This window comes from Trachypithecus francoisi, unplaced genomic scaffold (genome assembly GCF_009764315.1).
Source record: "Trachypithecus francoisi isolate TF-2019V2 unplaced genomic scaffold, Tfra_2.0 Lachesis_group3, whole genome shotgun sequence".
NCBI classification, from domain to species: Eukaryota; Metazoa; Chordata; class Mammalia; order Primates; family Cercopithecidae; genus Trachypithecus; species Trachypithecus francoisi.
Window position 1 is genome coordinate 162438105 of NW_022681468.1, and position 15606 is coordinate 162453710.

The 15606-nt window shown below is 50.8% G+C and overlaps 1 protein-coding gene across 3 annotated transcripts in view; it reads right to left on the minus strand.

The window, feature by feature from the left end:
• The window catches only part of ATP10A (ATPase phospholipid transporting 10A (putative)), a 181956-nt gene that overhangs the window by 35493 nt on the left and 130857 nt on the right, over positions 1 to 15606 (minus strand). For all 3 annotated transcript variants that reach the window (XM_033190794.1, XM_033190795.1, XM_033190796.1), the window contains exons 4-9: positions 11173 to 11279; positions 9990 to 10121; positions 7573 to 7703; positions 5348 to 5600; positions 1867 to 2084; positions 445 to 639 (exon numbers count right to left, since the gene is read on the minus strand). In XM_033190794.1, the coding sequence (XP_033046685.1) occupies positions 445 to 639; positions 1867 to 2084; positions 5348 to 5600; positions 7573 to 7703; positions 9990 to 10121; positions 11173 to 11279 (1036 nt within the window). The remainder of the gene's footprint in view (positions 1 to 444; positions 640 to 1866; positions 2085 to 5347; positions 5601 to 7572; positions 7704 to 9989; positions 10122 to 11172; positions 11280 to 15606) is intronic.

Consider the following 15606-nt stretch of genomic DNA (forward strand, 5'->3'; position numbering starts at 1 on the left):
TTCTCTCCTGTATGGATCTGGGACCCTGAGGCTCAGGGAGGTTGTCCTGGGCAACCTCCCTCCGGCCCTGCCCCAGGCCAGGCAGCGAAGGAAGGACCCAGGCAGGCAGGGCCTCCACATACCCACCTGCCTACCTGAGGTTGGTCTAGCTGGCTGCCCTGTGTCCCTCCCCTCCCAGGCTCAGAAGGCATCTCTGGTGGGCTGTCCCCTCCCACTTGGCCCCAACCAGCTCCTGCCCACCGCAGCCTGGGACCGAGGCTGCAGAACCACAGCGCTGTTTTGCTCAGTATGAAGTGTCCGCTGCATCCGCCTTAGGTCACGATGTGCTAAGAGCACTTGCAGCAGGAAAGGGCCGGGTGCTTGCCCTCAGGAGGACTGACAACCATGGCCTGCAGCGCAGAAGGTCAAGGTCAAGGTCAAGCTCAGGGACCCTCCAGAACTTGCCTTTGTTCGTGGCTGATCCGGGCATGTGACGACGACTGTGTTGCAGATGGTGAGTGCGATAAAGAAATCAAAGACGTCAGACAGCTCGGGCGAGAGGTGGGCCAGCGGATGCTCCTGGTGCCTCGCCACAGCTAGGCTCTTGTCACACTCACTCACCTTCTCCAGCAGCTTCGGGTCAGGCGTGATGTCCTTCTCCTGGGGAGAAAGGGAGGCTGGCAGTGAGTCCCACCCAGTAGTCTGCTGAGGGTCTTGGGGCATGACTATTTAAGGTGCTTTGGTTTTATCATAAGCTGTAAACAGAACTTCATCTCTAATATACTTATGTGTCGTTTTATAATTGTAAATTACTTACGATTTTAATTGCACAAAATATACATAATTTCTATCTACTTTGTGGAAAACATGCTTCAGCATTACCCTCTAGTCTTTTCATTCTACATTTAAATTTTTCATAATCAAAATAGTTTATGTACATATTGGTAGTTTCCATTTTCTCCAAAACATTATTAATTGTCTGAAGTTTTTCAGGCTTTTAAAAATCATTTAAAAACACATTTAAATGGACATGGCATCATTTATTTGACCATCTCTTTATCACTGGATACTTAAATTTCTTTCGGTTTTGCTGATGTAAATTACACATTGATAAACTTCCATAAGTAGCAATCCTTGGCTGAATTGCGAAATTGCTAGACGAGAAAGTTTGAATACTTTAAATACTCTTGACTCGTATTGAAAAAGGCTGTCAGGAAACCTTGTTCCAATGCAGCCTCCCTCCTGCCAAGCGTGAGAGCCCCCACTCTGAGGGGACAGCGTCCAAAACTCTAGATCTCCCCTATTGAGATGGCAGCTTCTCCGTGGGTTTAGAAGCACATGAGGGAATGAGGCCACCACAGAGTGAGCACGGGGATTCTTCCCCTTTGCTGTGCTGGTAAAACAGGGCGAAAGTGAAAGCCTCTTTCCGAGGTTATTGCTCACTTCTGCGCCTCTCCCTGCCTGATGAGGGTGGCCCATTAATGTCTGGGCGGCTGACAAGGCCAGGCAGAAAGTATTTTATGGATTTGGCTCGTCTAATTAAAACTCGCTCGGGAGGGGCTGGCTTTGCTTTTTAGCGGTTGTCATCTTGTCCTGAGGTTTTATTTGCTTCATTCGACAGCACGGCTTCCTCTTTGTCACCCTTTCTGGGTGAGTTGCCAGCAATCCCCCAGCCTTAGAAGCCGTGGCAAAGGGGCCCTGTCAGTGTCTTGGAAAAGACAACGGTGGAGAGAAAGTGTTGGCCAGAAAAGCTTTTGCTGAGTAGAGCCAAGCTGCCCAGTGACAGTGTATTTGTAGGATTAAATACAGACACCTTCCACGAGCGGGGGATGGTGAAAATGGGGAAGAGACGTGGCAGCGCCCTAGCAGGAGGCCCCGGACACTCACCATGGGGCTGCTGAAGGCCGTGTGCTTGGACAGCATGCTGGCCCTCTTGGCCTCGGCCCGGCTGCCCGTGCGCCGGTGGGACTTGGTACTCTGGGTTCTGTGCACCACCCGGACACTCTGGTGGCTCCCGATGCTGCTGCGCTGGGACACCGAGCCCCCTCTGGGCACCACCTCCTCCTCCTCCGAGTCAGCCTCCTGGTACCTGGCCAGACGCTGCGCTGTGGGGAGAGGGCGCAGGGTGAGGCATCGTGGGGGAAGGCTGGGCGGACAGAACCCATTCAGGGTGTTTTAGGTGCCACGAGGCTTCCGGCAGGGCAGCCCCAGAGGATTCACCACCCTTGATCTCTAATAGCAAGGGACAGAGAACATCTGCAGTTAGCTGCAACCTGGGGAGACTGATATTCTCAACTGTTTCACAAATGAGAAGACTTTCATCTCAGAGAACGTAAGGAGCTTTCTAAGGTCGCATGACTTAGGGGAAGGGGAACGGGTTGATGTCCAGCTGGTTTGTTCAGGCAGAGCCCAGGTGTACCTGGGGTAGGGTGGCAGGTGGCTGGGGGAGGGAGGTGGGACAGAGGGTGGCAGGCCTTCCAGTCATGCTGGAATGACGGTGCACACTTGGTGCTGAGCTCCTTGCCCATATAGACGGTGGGCACCACCTGCCCCTGTCCAGATGAAATGCTGTGGCACAGGGGGCTCACTCTCCTAGACTGCACAGCTTGGACCCCTACAGCCAGCGTGTGGACTCAGCTTTGAAACTCCATCCAAGGGGATCTTGACCGTGATGTCGCTCAAAAGCCTGTAGAGGCCCCTGCTGAGCAAATTCCCCATGACGCCGTGAACGCGGGGCGAATTCCCTGCAGAGGCGGCTGCACTGCGGCTTCTTGCTAACCCATGGCTCTGAACCAGTCTTCTGGGTTTTGCCACCGTGGATGAGCAAAAAGAGGACCATTCATGAGCTTTACTCATCAGAACAAGCGTTTCATCAGAACGTCAAGCACAGGCACGGTGTTGAGTCAAAGCTGCAGGGGCCTGTCAAGAGGCGGGAGAAGGAGATGCCTGTGGAGCTGACCAGCCGCGTGGACCAGGCCCTGTACCGCACACCTCTTAACAGGCCCTCTGTGAGAGCTGAGGAAGATGGGGGATAGGAAAGGGGAAGTCACCTGCCCACCGTCACGAGGCTGAGTACTTGCCAATGCCAGGGTTCCAACTCAGGGAGATCCTAATTCCAGGAGCAGACGCCCTGCGGATGTCTCACTAGCTCCTGGGTGACATCAGCCCAGTGCACCGTAGGCGATGACACACAAAACCCGGACGCATGACTCTGTCCAGCATGAAGTGAGGGGCTGGGCTTCAGCCTCCAGGAAAATGGACCCGCCCGTCCCACCCTCCCCCAGCAGCGGTCCCGCACGTCCGGAGCTCCATGGAGCCATCCTTCAGGGCTCCCTCCTTCCCTCGGCGGCTGTGGGGGCCACGGCTGGTGTGTTGGTGTTCTGATTGGCAGTGGCCCCAGGGATGCCTTCCATGCCCTCAGGGAAGATGAGGCCCAGGAGCAGGTAATGTCCCCTCCTAGGCGTGCACAGCCGGCCAGCTCCAGGACATCAGGCCAAGCCGTCAGAGGGGGTACACCCAAGACTTCCACAGCTGGTTCTGGTCCGTGAGCAGAGCTTGGGGTTCAGAGTCCATCTGAACCCCTTTATGAGTGAGATTCGGAGAGGTCAGATCGTAAGATAACTGGCTGATGACACTCCTTGCCTGGGTGGCTGTCAATAGCTGATCCAGACACTTCTCTAAAACACGCTGCTGAGACCCACGTGGTTTCGTCCATCATCAGGAAGCCCCCTGTGTCTTGAGGCAAGGAAACCCTCTGGTTTTACGGTAGCATTTGGCAATTGTGAGAATCTTTCTGTAATCTTAGTTGGGATCCTGCCCCAGGGAGCCTGAGCTTCCAACTTTATTATTATCTTTTAAATTTATTATTATTATTACTAACGGATAAATCAGCATTGTATACATTTACGGGCTGCAATGTGACGTTCTGATATGTTGCCACATACAACGCGGCATGATTAAATCACGCGAATTAACAAATCTGTCACTTTACTCACCTATCACGTTTTTATGGTGAGACAGTTAAAATTTACTCTCTCAGTCATTTTGAAATGTATAATACGTTCTTATTGCCTCTGGTCACTCGGCTGTGTAACAGATCTCAAAACCTATTCCTCGTGTCTGTCTGAAACTGGATCTTGGCTTTAAGGGCTGCTGCAGAACCCACTGCCCGGATCTCTGATCCCCTCAGGACTCTGCTGAGTTCTGTTTTTGAGAAGAGCACACAATGCACTGTGCTGCACCAGGTTTAGCAACTACGGGAGGGGAAGGGGAGGAAGGAGGGAGAGGAGAGGAGGGTAGAAGAAGGGAAAAAGGAGGGGGAGGCCGAAGAAGGCTGCTGGGAGGGAGGATGGGCGAGTGGATGGAGTACTGTCACTGATCATTTATTTTGGGTGGCAAATAAAATTTTAAACAAAGTGGGCAATTTCCTCTGCCTTCTGTTTACTATGACTGCTTCACTTTATGTTGAGGAAGACGGTGGCTATCATGATAATCCTTGGTTTTATAAAACTCACAAAAGTGTCAGGTATTCGACAGAGGCCTCCCACCAAATCCTTCTAAAGAGCTGCTTCCCAGTCATGCCCGCTTGCATTCCCTCTGCCCGGTTTTAATTTGCTGTTTCTGTAGCATGCACTTGGCTTCTGTCACAGGCAGGAAATGGACCCCAGGCTGCAGTGCATGGTGCGCACTCCCAAGGCGCTGCAGTCCCAGGCATAGCCGTGGTGGGGACCCTGGTCCGCACCCTCTCCTGGCTGGGGCGGGGTGCTGGCTGCTGGGTTTCGGAAGCTGGTGTCTGCCCAGAGGCACCAGGTTGGAAGGGGACAGCCACAGATAAGGAAGGGAGAGGTGGGAGTGGGGAACGCTTCAATAATTGGGAGTGAGGCGATTCATCTTTCCCATTCCCAGGGACACTGTTCCAGGGGAGACAATGAAGCATGAATTAGCTGGTGCCCTTCTGAGGATTTTATGACTAGAAAATGGATGGGTGACAACAGAGACATCTCTTTGTCCCTTGGTGTGGCAGAGCAAGGGGACCGGATGCCTTGGAAGGTGGCAGAGCAAGGGGACCGGATGCCTTGGAAGTGAGCTCCTGGCGGGTGGTTTGCCTGGTTGCTTAGGCGGATGCCTGGCACCCCAGACACTGCAGGAACAGGGCGGGCGGCCGTGCCAGTGCCTGCTCTATAAATAGCACCAGGCTTCAGGCACCTGAGCTGCTCTGACAGCCACGTCTTTATACTCCCTTGAAAATCAGTCATCCCTGAAGCCTGTGGGGTGTGTGTGAGTGTGTGTGTGTGTGTCTCCAAGCAGCTCTGGATAGAGCAGCTTTCTGGTTCAGCCCAGGTTGAGAGCCCCACGCTTCCAGACTCACCATTTGCATCATGAGAATATTCTACACCAGACACGGTGCATCTTCGGAAAACCATCTTGTTCTCTGTCAGAGTGCCAGTTTTATCTGAGAAAATGTACTGTATCTGCCCCAAGTCTTCCGTGATGTTCAAAGCTCGGCACTGCAGCTGCGAGTCTGTTTCTTCGTCATACAACTGTACGTCCTGGTTAATGAAGTACACTTGGCATGCTTTAACAATTTCAATGGAAACGTATAAGGAAATTGGGATCAAAACCTGGAAGAGACAAGGCACACAGGATGAATGACCGTGAGGACGGGGGAGCCGGGAAATTCATCTATTTAAATAACAAATGACGACAACTGCAAGGAAGTAGGGACTATACTGTACCTTTAAGAGCTTAAATAGCTTGGTTTAGAGTCAGTATTGGAAAAGCATTAGAGTATTGGCAAAGAGAATACACTAGGACAGCTTATGGAGCAGCTGCAGAGCAAGGATCCACTATCATGTCTGGAAGTATGGTACCCATGGCTTGGATAGAAGCAAGCAAGTTGTGCTTGAGAGAGGCTAGGACAGGAAAGAGAGAAAAAGAAAAAAAATCATGGCACAGTCAGTCCTCATAAGCAAGGTCACCTCACACCACACTCCACAGCGGCATTCGACCCCGGGCTTTCCCTGGGCTCCCATCTCCCAGGAGTACAACCCCAAGTTCAGGGGACAGTGCAAACACAGCACGATCTTTCTTCGGATACCGGTTCTGTGCTCTTCTTGTACAATGCAGAGGAAAGGGAAAGAGGCTTTGAGAAAAATATTCAGTGATGCCTTCATAATTTAAGAACAATTCTCCTCGAAAATAATGTTTACTTACTCATTTATTTTGGTAGAGTAACAGTATTGAACTAATGTTTACAGACTCAGAATATCATACACAGACTAACTGGCTTCTCCTGGGAACTGAAGTTCGTTAATGAAACAGCAACTGCAGTCCTAACTCAAGGCTAGAACAAAATTTGCATTTTTTAAGAAACTAATTTAGACAGTTAAATAAGACTGTTTCCTGTTGCATGAAGCACACATAAGAGATAGCACAGGTTCCCTCCTAGGCAAAGCCTGAGCCAGTGTCCTCTGGTCACTCAGTTCCCAGGAAGGTTGGTGGTGAACTCACTGCCCCCTCGTCCTCTGGACTCTGGGACCCTCCCCCACTCTTTCACAGACCTTTCTGGGCGTAGATAGCCAGTCATTGACTGGGAGGTGTCAGGGAGGTGTGCAGATGAATAATAATAGTAAGAATAACAAGTGCAGACAAATGCAGTGTGGATAACCTCAACTAAATCCCGAGCAGAAAAGGCATATTTACGGAAGGACTAGTGGGATCTGAAAGAAGTCTGGAGTTTTGTTCAAAGCCAAGGACTAGGCCTGGTGCAGCGGCTTACGCCTGTCATCCCAGCACTTTGGGAGACCGAGGTGGGTGGATCACTTGAGGTCAGGAGTTCGAGACCAGCCTGGCCAACACGGTGAAACCCCATCTCTACTAAAAATACGAAAATGAGTCAGGTGTGTGGCATGCCTCTGTAATCCCAGCTACTCTGGAGGCTGAGGCAAGAGAATTGCTGGAACGCAGGAGGCGGATGCTGCAGTGAGCCAAGATCGCACCACTGCACTCCAGCCTGGCAACAAAGTGAGACTCTGTCTAAAAAAAAAAAAAAAAAAAGAAAAAGAAACAAGAAAAAAACAAGAAGCAAAGGACTAAAGTTGGCTTCTTAGTTTTCACAACGTACCATGACAATGTAATATGTTCACATTAGAGAAAACTGGGTGAGGGATGTATGGAAACTCTCTGCAAAATTTATTTAGAAAACTAGATTTTATTTTGGAGTAATTTGAAGATTTACAGAAAAGCTAAAAGTCTTGCAGCTTTTCTGTAAATCTTCAAATTACTCCAAAATAAAATCTATTTTTTTAAAAAAAGTAACCGAAAGGAAAAACAACAAAAGGAAAACAATGACCCACACCAAACCCTCAAAGTACAAGAATCTTAAGAACAGAAAAGGAAAATTTTGACTGAAAAATCCCCCAAGGAAAGATCCCATAGATGATTTAGGCTGAAAAATAAAAGGCAGAATCCAGGTGGATATATTTGCCGTCCTCCCAGATGCAGAATTTATAGGAAATTCTGAACAGAGTGTGATGATTTTAAGTTCTCTTCATAAAAGTGAAGCAATTATTGTACAATACTGAGTATTGTTACCTGCAGAACTATTATCATTGTTAAAAATGAGTAAACTGCAGCTGTGACTGGGGATAAGGAGCTTCCATCAGATGTGGGGACATAAAATAACGACTTCTTCTCTTGATACCGCCATATCCACAGTCCATGTCCTGTAGTAATGTTCAAAGAGAAATGTCATTCATCCAATGGAAAAATAAGAACACTGTTAGCGTGTATTAAAGCAAAACTTTAATATTTGTTACCTGACGCAAGCACATTTGGTTTTCTTAGTCAGCTTTGCCATGTCAGAAAAGCGAAAACACACGATGTTCTTGGCACCTTCGATCCAACTTCAGGAAGGAGGTGGGACTTGGTCTCTTCCTTCCACTGAGAGTTTCCCATTGTTGGTGCTAAGTGGCACCACTTGTCCCAACACAAGCCACCCGTGTGTTGGCAGCTGACAGTGTGAGGCACCAAGATGGAATTTCTTAACACACATCTCACGAAACACCAGTCTCATGAAATGTGCAGCAAAAACAGTCAGTAGGCTCGGACACTGCCATTATTGTCCTTTCCTAAGATTCACAATTCACACATGGGAGGCTCTGGGAAGCCAACAGTAGTGCACATTGCCTAATGCACTGGACCCGCACCCGTCTGGTCACGGAAGCCTTTTTCAGGTCCTGTACATCTGTATCTCATGCCACTGGGCTAACACCACCTCACACGCACTTGGTGTGGCCCCACAGGGACCCTAACTGCTAGCCCCTCTTGCGATTCAAAGCCATGTTTTTGTTTCTCTTTTCATGAAGTTCCCATTAGGAACATTTGTGCTTCTCCAGCTCTTAGCCTTAGTTCGGCACCAGCTTACTGATACTTCTGCCCCTGGAATTACCACCACTGCTGTGATGAAAGCATTCTTCCACTAAGAAATCATCAATTCGGCCGGGCGCGGTGGCTCAAGCCTGTCATCCCAGCACTTTGGGAGGCCGAGACGGGCGGATCACGAGGTCAGGAGATGGAGACCATCCTGGCTAACACGGTGAAACCCCGTCTCTACTAAAAATACAAAAACGAGCCGGGCGAGGTGGCGGGCGCCTGTAGTCCCAGCTACTCGGGAGGCTGAGGCAGGAGAATGGCGTAAACCCGGGAGGCGGAGCTTGCAGTGAGCTGAGATCCGGCCACTGCACTCCAGTCCGGGAGACAGAGCGAGACTCCGCCTCAAAAAAAAAAAAAAAAAAAAAAAAGAAATCATCAATTCAGAAAATCACATTACAGTCAGCCCTCAGTATCTCCTGGGTTCCATATCCATGGGTTCAACCAACCGTGGACCAAAAATATTAGGAGAAAAAAATTCTATCTGTGTGTATTCCCTAAACAACCCAGTATAACCATTATTTACATGACATTTACATTGTGTTCGGCATTGTAAGTAACCTAGAGGTGACTGAAAGCAGGGGTCCCTAACCCCAGGCTGCGGACTGGTACTGGTCCATGGCCTGTGAGGAACCGGGTGGCACAGCTGGAGGTGAGTGGCAGGCGAGTTAGCATTCCCACCTGAGCGCCGCCTCCTGTCAGATCAGCGGCAGTCTTCGATTCTCATAGGAGCACCAACCCTGTTGTGAATTGTACATGGGAGGGAGGGATCTAGGCTGCACGCTCCTGATGAGAAGCTAACTGGTGCCTGACGATCTGAGGTGGGACAGTTTCATCCCTAAACCACATCCCCTGCTACCCCTACATCCGTGGAAACACTGTCTTCCAAAAAACCAGTCTCTAGTGCCAAAAAGGTTGGGGAGTGCTGATTTCAAGTCCAGAGGAGGGTATAGGTAGGTTATATGCAAATACTATTCCACTTCTTATCAGGGACTTGAGCATCTGAAGATTTTGGTATGGTGGGGGGTCCTGGAACCAACCCACCACGGATGCTGAGGGACAGCTATCCTCTGCCATGCCCATTCACCCAGGCGTTTCCATGTGGCCTGTGCTGATGCAGGCTGCCCTTGAGTTCAAGCCGGTGAAAAGCCGGGGTTTTAACTTTAGAGTGCTAGGTTTACATGTTTAGGGGCAGCCCACCGAGTTCACCTGGAGCCCACTCATTTCTTTCTTTTTGTTTTTTGTTTTTGAAACAGAGTCTCACTCTGTCACCCAGGCTGGAGGGCAGTGGTGCGATCTCGGCTTCCTGCAACTTCCACCTCCTGGGTTCAAGCCATTCTCCTGCCTCAGCCTCCAGAGTAGCTGCGACTACAGGCGCCCGCCACCATGCCTGGCTATTTTTTTTTTTTTTTTTTTTTTTGTATTTTTAGTAGAGATGGGGTTTCACCATGTTGGCCAGCTGGTCACCAACTCCTGACCTCAAGCGATCCTCCCACCTCGGCCTCCCAAAGTGCTAGGATTACAGGCATGAGCCACGGCGCCCAGCCCCCACTTATTTCCGCTCTGTCTAGGAGACTTACCGACTGCTGAAAACAGAGACATGCAAACAAGCAGCAGGACACACCAGAGCACGTCACCGTTCATCTGCCTCTCCAGCTTGCTGCGCTTGTAGCGGGGCCCACTGTTGTTCAGCAGAGCTTTGGTTTCATGACCTGTTAGGGAGGACAAAGGACATGGCAAGTCAGAGCCCAGAGCTCAGGGACCAGCTGCACAGACGGCGTGGAGGGAATTCCACGCCGCCATTCACTGGTGCTTAGGTGAGAAGCTCGGGCAAAAAAGCAGGGTTTAAAATGAATCTTACTTCCTGTTGAATAGGTCTGAAAATAAATAAAATAAAATGAAATTAATCTTATATGTATAATGATTGTGGAGAAAGAAATGGAAAGAAATACACCGTGCCAAGAAAGCAGGCTTTGGGTTGAGGTTACTATTCAAAGAATTTTTGCTTTTGCTTCTTTCCGGTTTCCTAGTTTGCCAAACTTTCTACAATGGGGATACGTTATGCTTTTTTTTCCTTTTTTTGAGATGGAGTCTTGCTCTGTTGCCCAGGCTGGAGTGCAGTGGTGCAAACTCGGCTCACTGTAACCTCCCTCTCTCAGGTTCAAGAGACTCTCCTGCCTCAGCCTTCCTAGTAGCTAGGACTACAGGCGCAGGCCACCACGCCCCACTAATTTTTTGTGTGATTTTAGTAGAGATGGGGTTTCACTATGTTGGCCAAGCTGGTCTCAAACTCCTGACCTATGATCTGCCCGCCCATCTCAGCCTCCCAAAGTGCTGGGATTACAGGTGTGAGCCACCACATCTGGCCACGTTGTTCTTTTTTTTTTTTTTTTTCTGAGACAGAGTCTCACTCTGTTGCCCAGGCTGGAGTGCAGTGGCGTGATCTTGGCTCACTGCAACCTCCGCCTCCCAGGTTCAAGCGATTCTCCTGCCTGAGCCTCCCCAGTAGCTGGAACTACAGGCATGTGCCAGCACGGCCGGCTAATTTTTTGTATTTTCAGTAGAGACAGGGTTTCACTGTTTTAGCCAGGATGGTCTCGATCTCCTGACCTTGTGATCCGCCCGCCTGGGCCTCGCAAAGTGCTGGGATTACAGGCTTGAGCCACCGCACCCGGCCACGTGATTCTTAGGAAGCAGTGAGGGAGAAGGGCTGGAGAACGCAGTGCCGCCTGGCGGCAGGTGGTGCCAGGTGCCCCAGCCTACCTGCATAGATGACGATGCCGACGACTGCGTCCGTGTTCCTGAGGGTGCAGCCCCGCAGCAGTAGATTTTCTTTATACAGCCCGGCTTTTTTCCCGTTGTCATGTATGCTGTGGAGGAGAGGTTGGCACGTGTCATGTGGTTGCAGGCATGTACCTCATGTCTTGCGCGGCACTGCCTTGAGGAAGGAAGGCCCTGACATGATGAAAGCTTGGGGATGCGGGGATCTGGACTGGGAAGGGAACAGGGGCCCCCAGGGTGGGTGACTCGCCCTGTGGGTCTCTGCAAGAGCTGAGACGGGACTGCTGCTCACTAGTCACTAGGCATCCAGACGCAGCTCGAGGGCCTGGTGTTTGTTTGTTTTGCAGATGGAATTGTTTTCACTCCAGGACTGACCACTGCTAGGAAGGGCAAACCCCCAGCCGGCCAAGGAAGGCCTTGCTACGTGGTCTCTGCACATCTCCTGCTCAACACAGGAAATGTTACTCCTAATCACAGCCTCAAGTTGTCATAAAAAAAAAACACTTTTCTACAAAAGGGGATGATATTGGTTTCATTTTTAACATCCTTTTCTCTTACAAGAAGTTATAAAGTTATTAGAAATATTAATATATGTGGTCTGAAATGTGGTAAATTCCATGAGACAATTCTATAAATTCTGTTTTACTGCTATTTAGATTCAGAGGGACAGTCCAAGCTTAAGCTTGTCCTCCTGGCCCACTAATGACCCAGGCTGGCTGGGCAGCCTTGGGCTAGGATCGCACTGGGACAGATGTGGCCCCAGAAGCCAGACGCACAGGTCACAGTGGGAGGCCTCATAACCGGAACTGTAGCCCAGGCCTGCTATAGTTTCAGGTTTCCAGAACAACAGCAGGGGCCCAGCCTAACCCACCCCAGGCAGGGCCACCAAGGGAGTGCCTTCCAAGAGGCCATCTTTTCACACCCACACTTGCTCCACACATATTCCCCACACTCTTACAGCCCAAATGCTTCCTGTGTGGCTCTTAGCGGCTCACCAGGGACCCCTGCAAGGTTTCCCTCCTGCCAACTCTTAGCCTCCTGACCAGGGAAATAAGCCTATGTCCTAGTGAAGAAGAGAAGCTAAACAGTAAAGGCAAGGCTGAAATGCAAGCTGGGAGGATACATTTTCTACAAGTCAGTTATTTACCCACAGCAAGGGTTCTTCACCAGAGCAGACACAGGGAGCCGCCCAAGGGCTATTCAGCCAATGCTGTGTCTACTGCTCCCTTGGCAATTCCAAGACGGAGTAAGGTTTTCCTTTAAAGAGAGATTCGAGACGGCAAACCACTTTGGCAGCCACAGCACTGACAGCCTGACAGGTATGAGTCATCCTTAGGTACAAAATCCTGCTCCACACTTCTGGAGTGAGGACCCCCCCCCACCCATGTGTCTCCCATGGACTTCTCCAGCGACAGCCACACAAAGACACCATTGCACTGGGACAGCAGAAAATAACAAATCGTCTCCAAGTTCAGGTTATGCTTATTAAGGACAAATGATAAACTTAATAGAAGCAAGAAAAATGGTCTACATTAAATGTTCTTAATTGTGACACTGACTTTTGAGCAACTACTGTGATTTCTGATGAGTCCAAGCCAGATGGAAACTTGGCACTTTATACAGGTGCACTGACCTACACAGGTCCATGCCAGAAGGACGAGTGAATGTGAGGGGACGGGAACGCACTCCTGCGTGAACAGCCCCACATCAGAAAGGGGAGGCTGGAGAACAACATCACCAACAGGTGCCTGGTGCCTGGGCTGGAAGCTGCCTTGGGCTTGTGAGAGAGAGGGGCCCGGCCGAGGGCAGCACAGGCCCAGGACCACACAGGCACGAGGCTCAACTCCACAAAGATGCACACAAGAACGTCATCCGTCAGCTCCTTTTTCATGGGCTGAGCTGTGTCCCCTCAGAATTCAGCTGGTGAAACCCTAACTCCCAGGACTACAGAATATGGCTGTATTTGGAGGCAGCGTCTTTAAAGAGATCATTAAGTTAAAATGAGGTCCTTTGGACAGGCATGGTGGCTCATGCCTGTAATCCCAGTACTTTGGGAGGTTGAGGCAGACGGATCACTTGAGGTCAGGAGTTTGAGACCAGCCTGATCAACGTGGTGAAACCCCGCTTCTATTGAAAATACAAAAATGAGCTAGACATGGTGGTGGGTACCTGTAACCCTAGCTACTCGGGAGGTTAAGGCAGAAGAATTGCTTGAGCATAGGAGGCAGAGGTTGCAGTGAGCTGGGATCATGCCACTGCACTCCAGCCTGGGCGACAGAGCAAGACTCCGTCTCAAAAAAAAAAAAAATGAGGTCCTTAGTGTGGGCCCTACTCCATAGCACTAGGTCCTTCTAAGAAGAGAAGATTAGGCCACAGAGACACACAGAGGGAAGACCATGTGAAAACACAAGAAGACATCTTGCCATCACAAGCTAATGAGAAAGAGACTCAAAAAGCACCAGTCCTGCAGACACTTTGATCTCAGATTTCCCGGCCTCCAGAACCGGAGACAACAAAAGTCTGTTGGTAAAGCCACCCAGTCTGTGGCACTGTTTTGGTGGCCCAAGCACTCACACACATCCTTTAACATTTAATTAAGCCACTTAGAAGGCCTCATGCAGTCCAAGTCCCCAGGTCTGCTGACTCATCAGACCCATGTCTTCCAAATCAAAACTGGATGAGAGAACCGTCTGGTTAGAACACCAGCCATCCACTGAACAGTGCCCTGTGCAGGCTCCATGGGAAGTGGCCGTGTTCGCCTGGTACCTCCTGCCCCGTGTTTCTTCTCAGAAGATACTATGTTTTCCTGACCATACCTGCTGTTGGTAATGGGTCTCGTTCACCTGAGTCCCAGCACATTAAGAAAGGTGAGGGCCTGCAACCAGGGTGGGAATCTTCCCCTTCCAACACAGCGGTGCAGGGCAACAGTGCTCGGTGTCTCCTCCACGGCCACAGGCAGCAGCGTACAAGCCCAGCACCAGGGACAGCAGTCTCCAAGCCAGTTCCTCCGCAGGTCACATCGCCTCCAGCAACCAGAGCCCCAGACCCTCCTCTCCGCGGTACCCAGGTGATGGCTCCACGTTGGCATGGTCACTGGCTGTCCTTGACTCCTCCCTCATCACATCCATTCAACCTCATCTCCACGTTAACCTTCTCTCTGGCTGTGTCTTTAGCCCATGTCCCCTTCTCTCTATCTCCATGCAGCACGTTAACCTTCTCTCTGGCCGTGTCTTTAACCCATGTCCCCTTCTCTCTGTCTCCATGCAGCACTGCTGATTTAGGTGTCTGCATTTCTCTTGCTGGAGCCTGCAACACATGCTTGCTGGCCTCAGCTCTACCGGCCTGGGTTCCTCACACAGGCACCGGAGCCATCTTCGAGTGTGTGCGTGTGAGTGTCCCCTGCGGGGTTCCTCACTGCTCCAGCTTGACGCGGGGCCCAGCCCGCTCCACAGCCCCTGCTTGCCCCACGGAAGGGGTGGCTTCTGTGGTTTTCTGCCCCAGCCACCCCCACACAGCACGTTCTGTGGACTCTGTGCTGGCCTCTGCCTAAGGGAGCCAGGCCTTCCGGCCTGGGCTCAGGTTCTGCCGCCTTCAGGGCAGTCCTCCACGCCACACTCCCAGGCCCTCCAGCCAGGCCTGCTGGCAGTATTCCTTCTAAGTCTCTGCTTCCAAACAGGAGCTGCTCATGTCCTATCCACTGCACACCCCAATGCCTACCTCAGAGCTTGGCAAACATTGAAGGCTGCCTGGCCCTTGGCTTTGAGCTGGGTCCATCCAGTGGGGATGACAGGAAGGACACTGGAGGAGTGTCTGAGAGCAAGAAAAGACAGGGAGTAGGCTGGGCACGGTGACTCACACCTGTAATCCCAGCACTTTGGGAGGTTGAGGTGGGAGGATGGCTTGAGGCCAGGAGTTAGAGACCAGCCTGGCCAACATGGTGAAATCCCATCTCTACTAAAAATACCAAAAAAAAAAAAAAAAAAAGCCAGGTGTGGTGGTGCATGCCTGTAATCCCAGCTACTCGGGGAGGCTGAGGCAGGAGAATCACTTGAACCTGGGAAGTGAAGGTTGCAGGGAGCCAATATTGCGCTATTGCCCTCCAGCCTGGATGACAGAGTGAAACTCTGTCTCAAAAAAAAAAAAAGAAGAAAGAAAAGACAGGGAGTTTATTCCCTGCTCCCTCCTAGAGAGGCAACACTACTGGCTGGCAGTATCCCCTGACCAGGGCTATGAGTCTCCTCAGGCATCTCCCTGGTCATGAGTCCCCCAGGGCCACTCTTGGCAATGACCTCATGGGGCCTCATGGCAATGACTGCGCAGCGGCTACCAGTCCAGTGTCTGCTCTGTCCCCAATACATCCCCTTCACCCACCCACTCCTGCAGATTAAATACCTTAGCAAAGATGTGCCCTTAGCA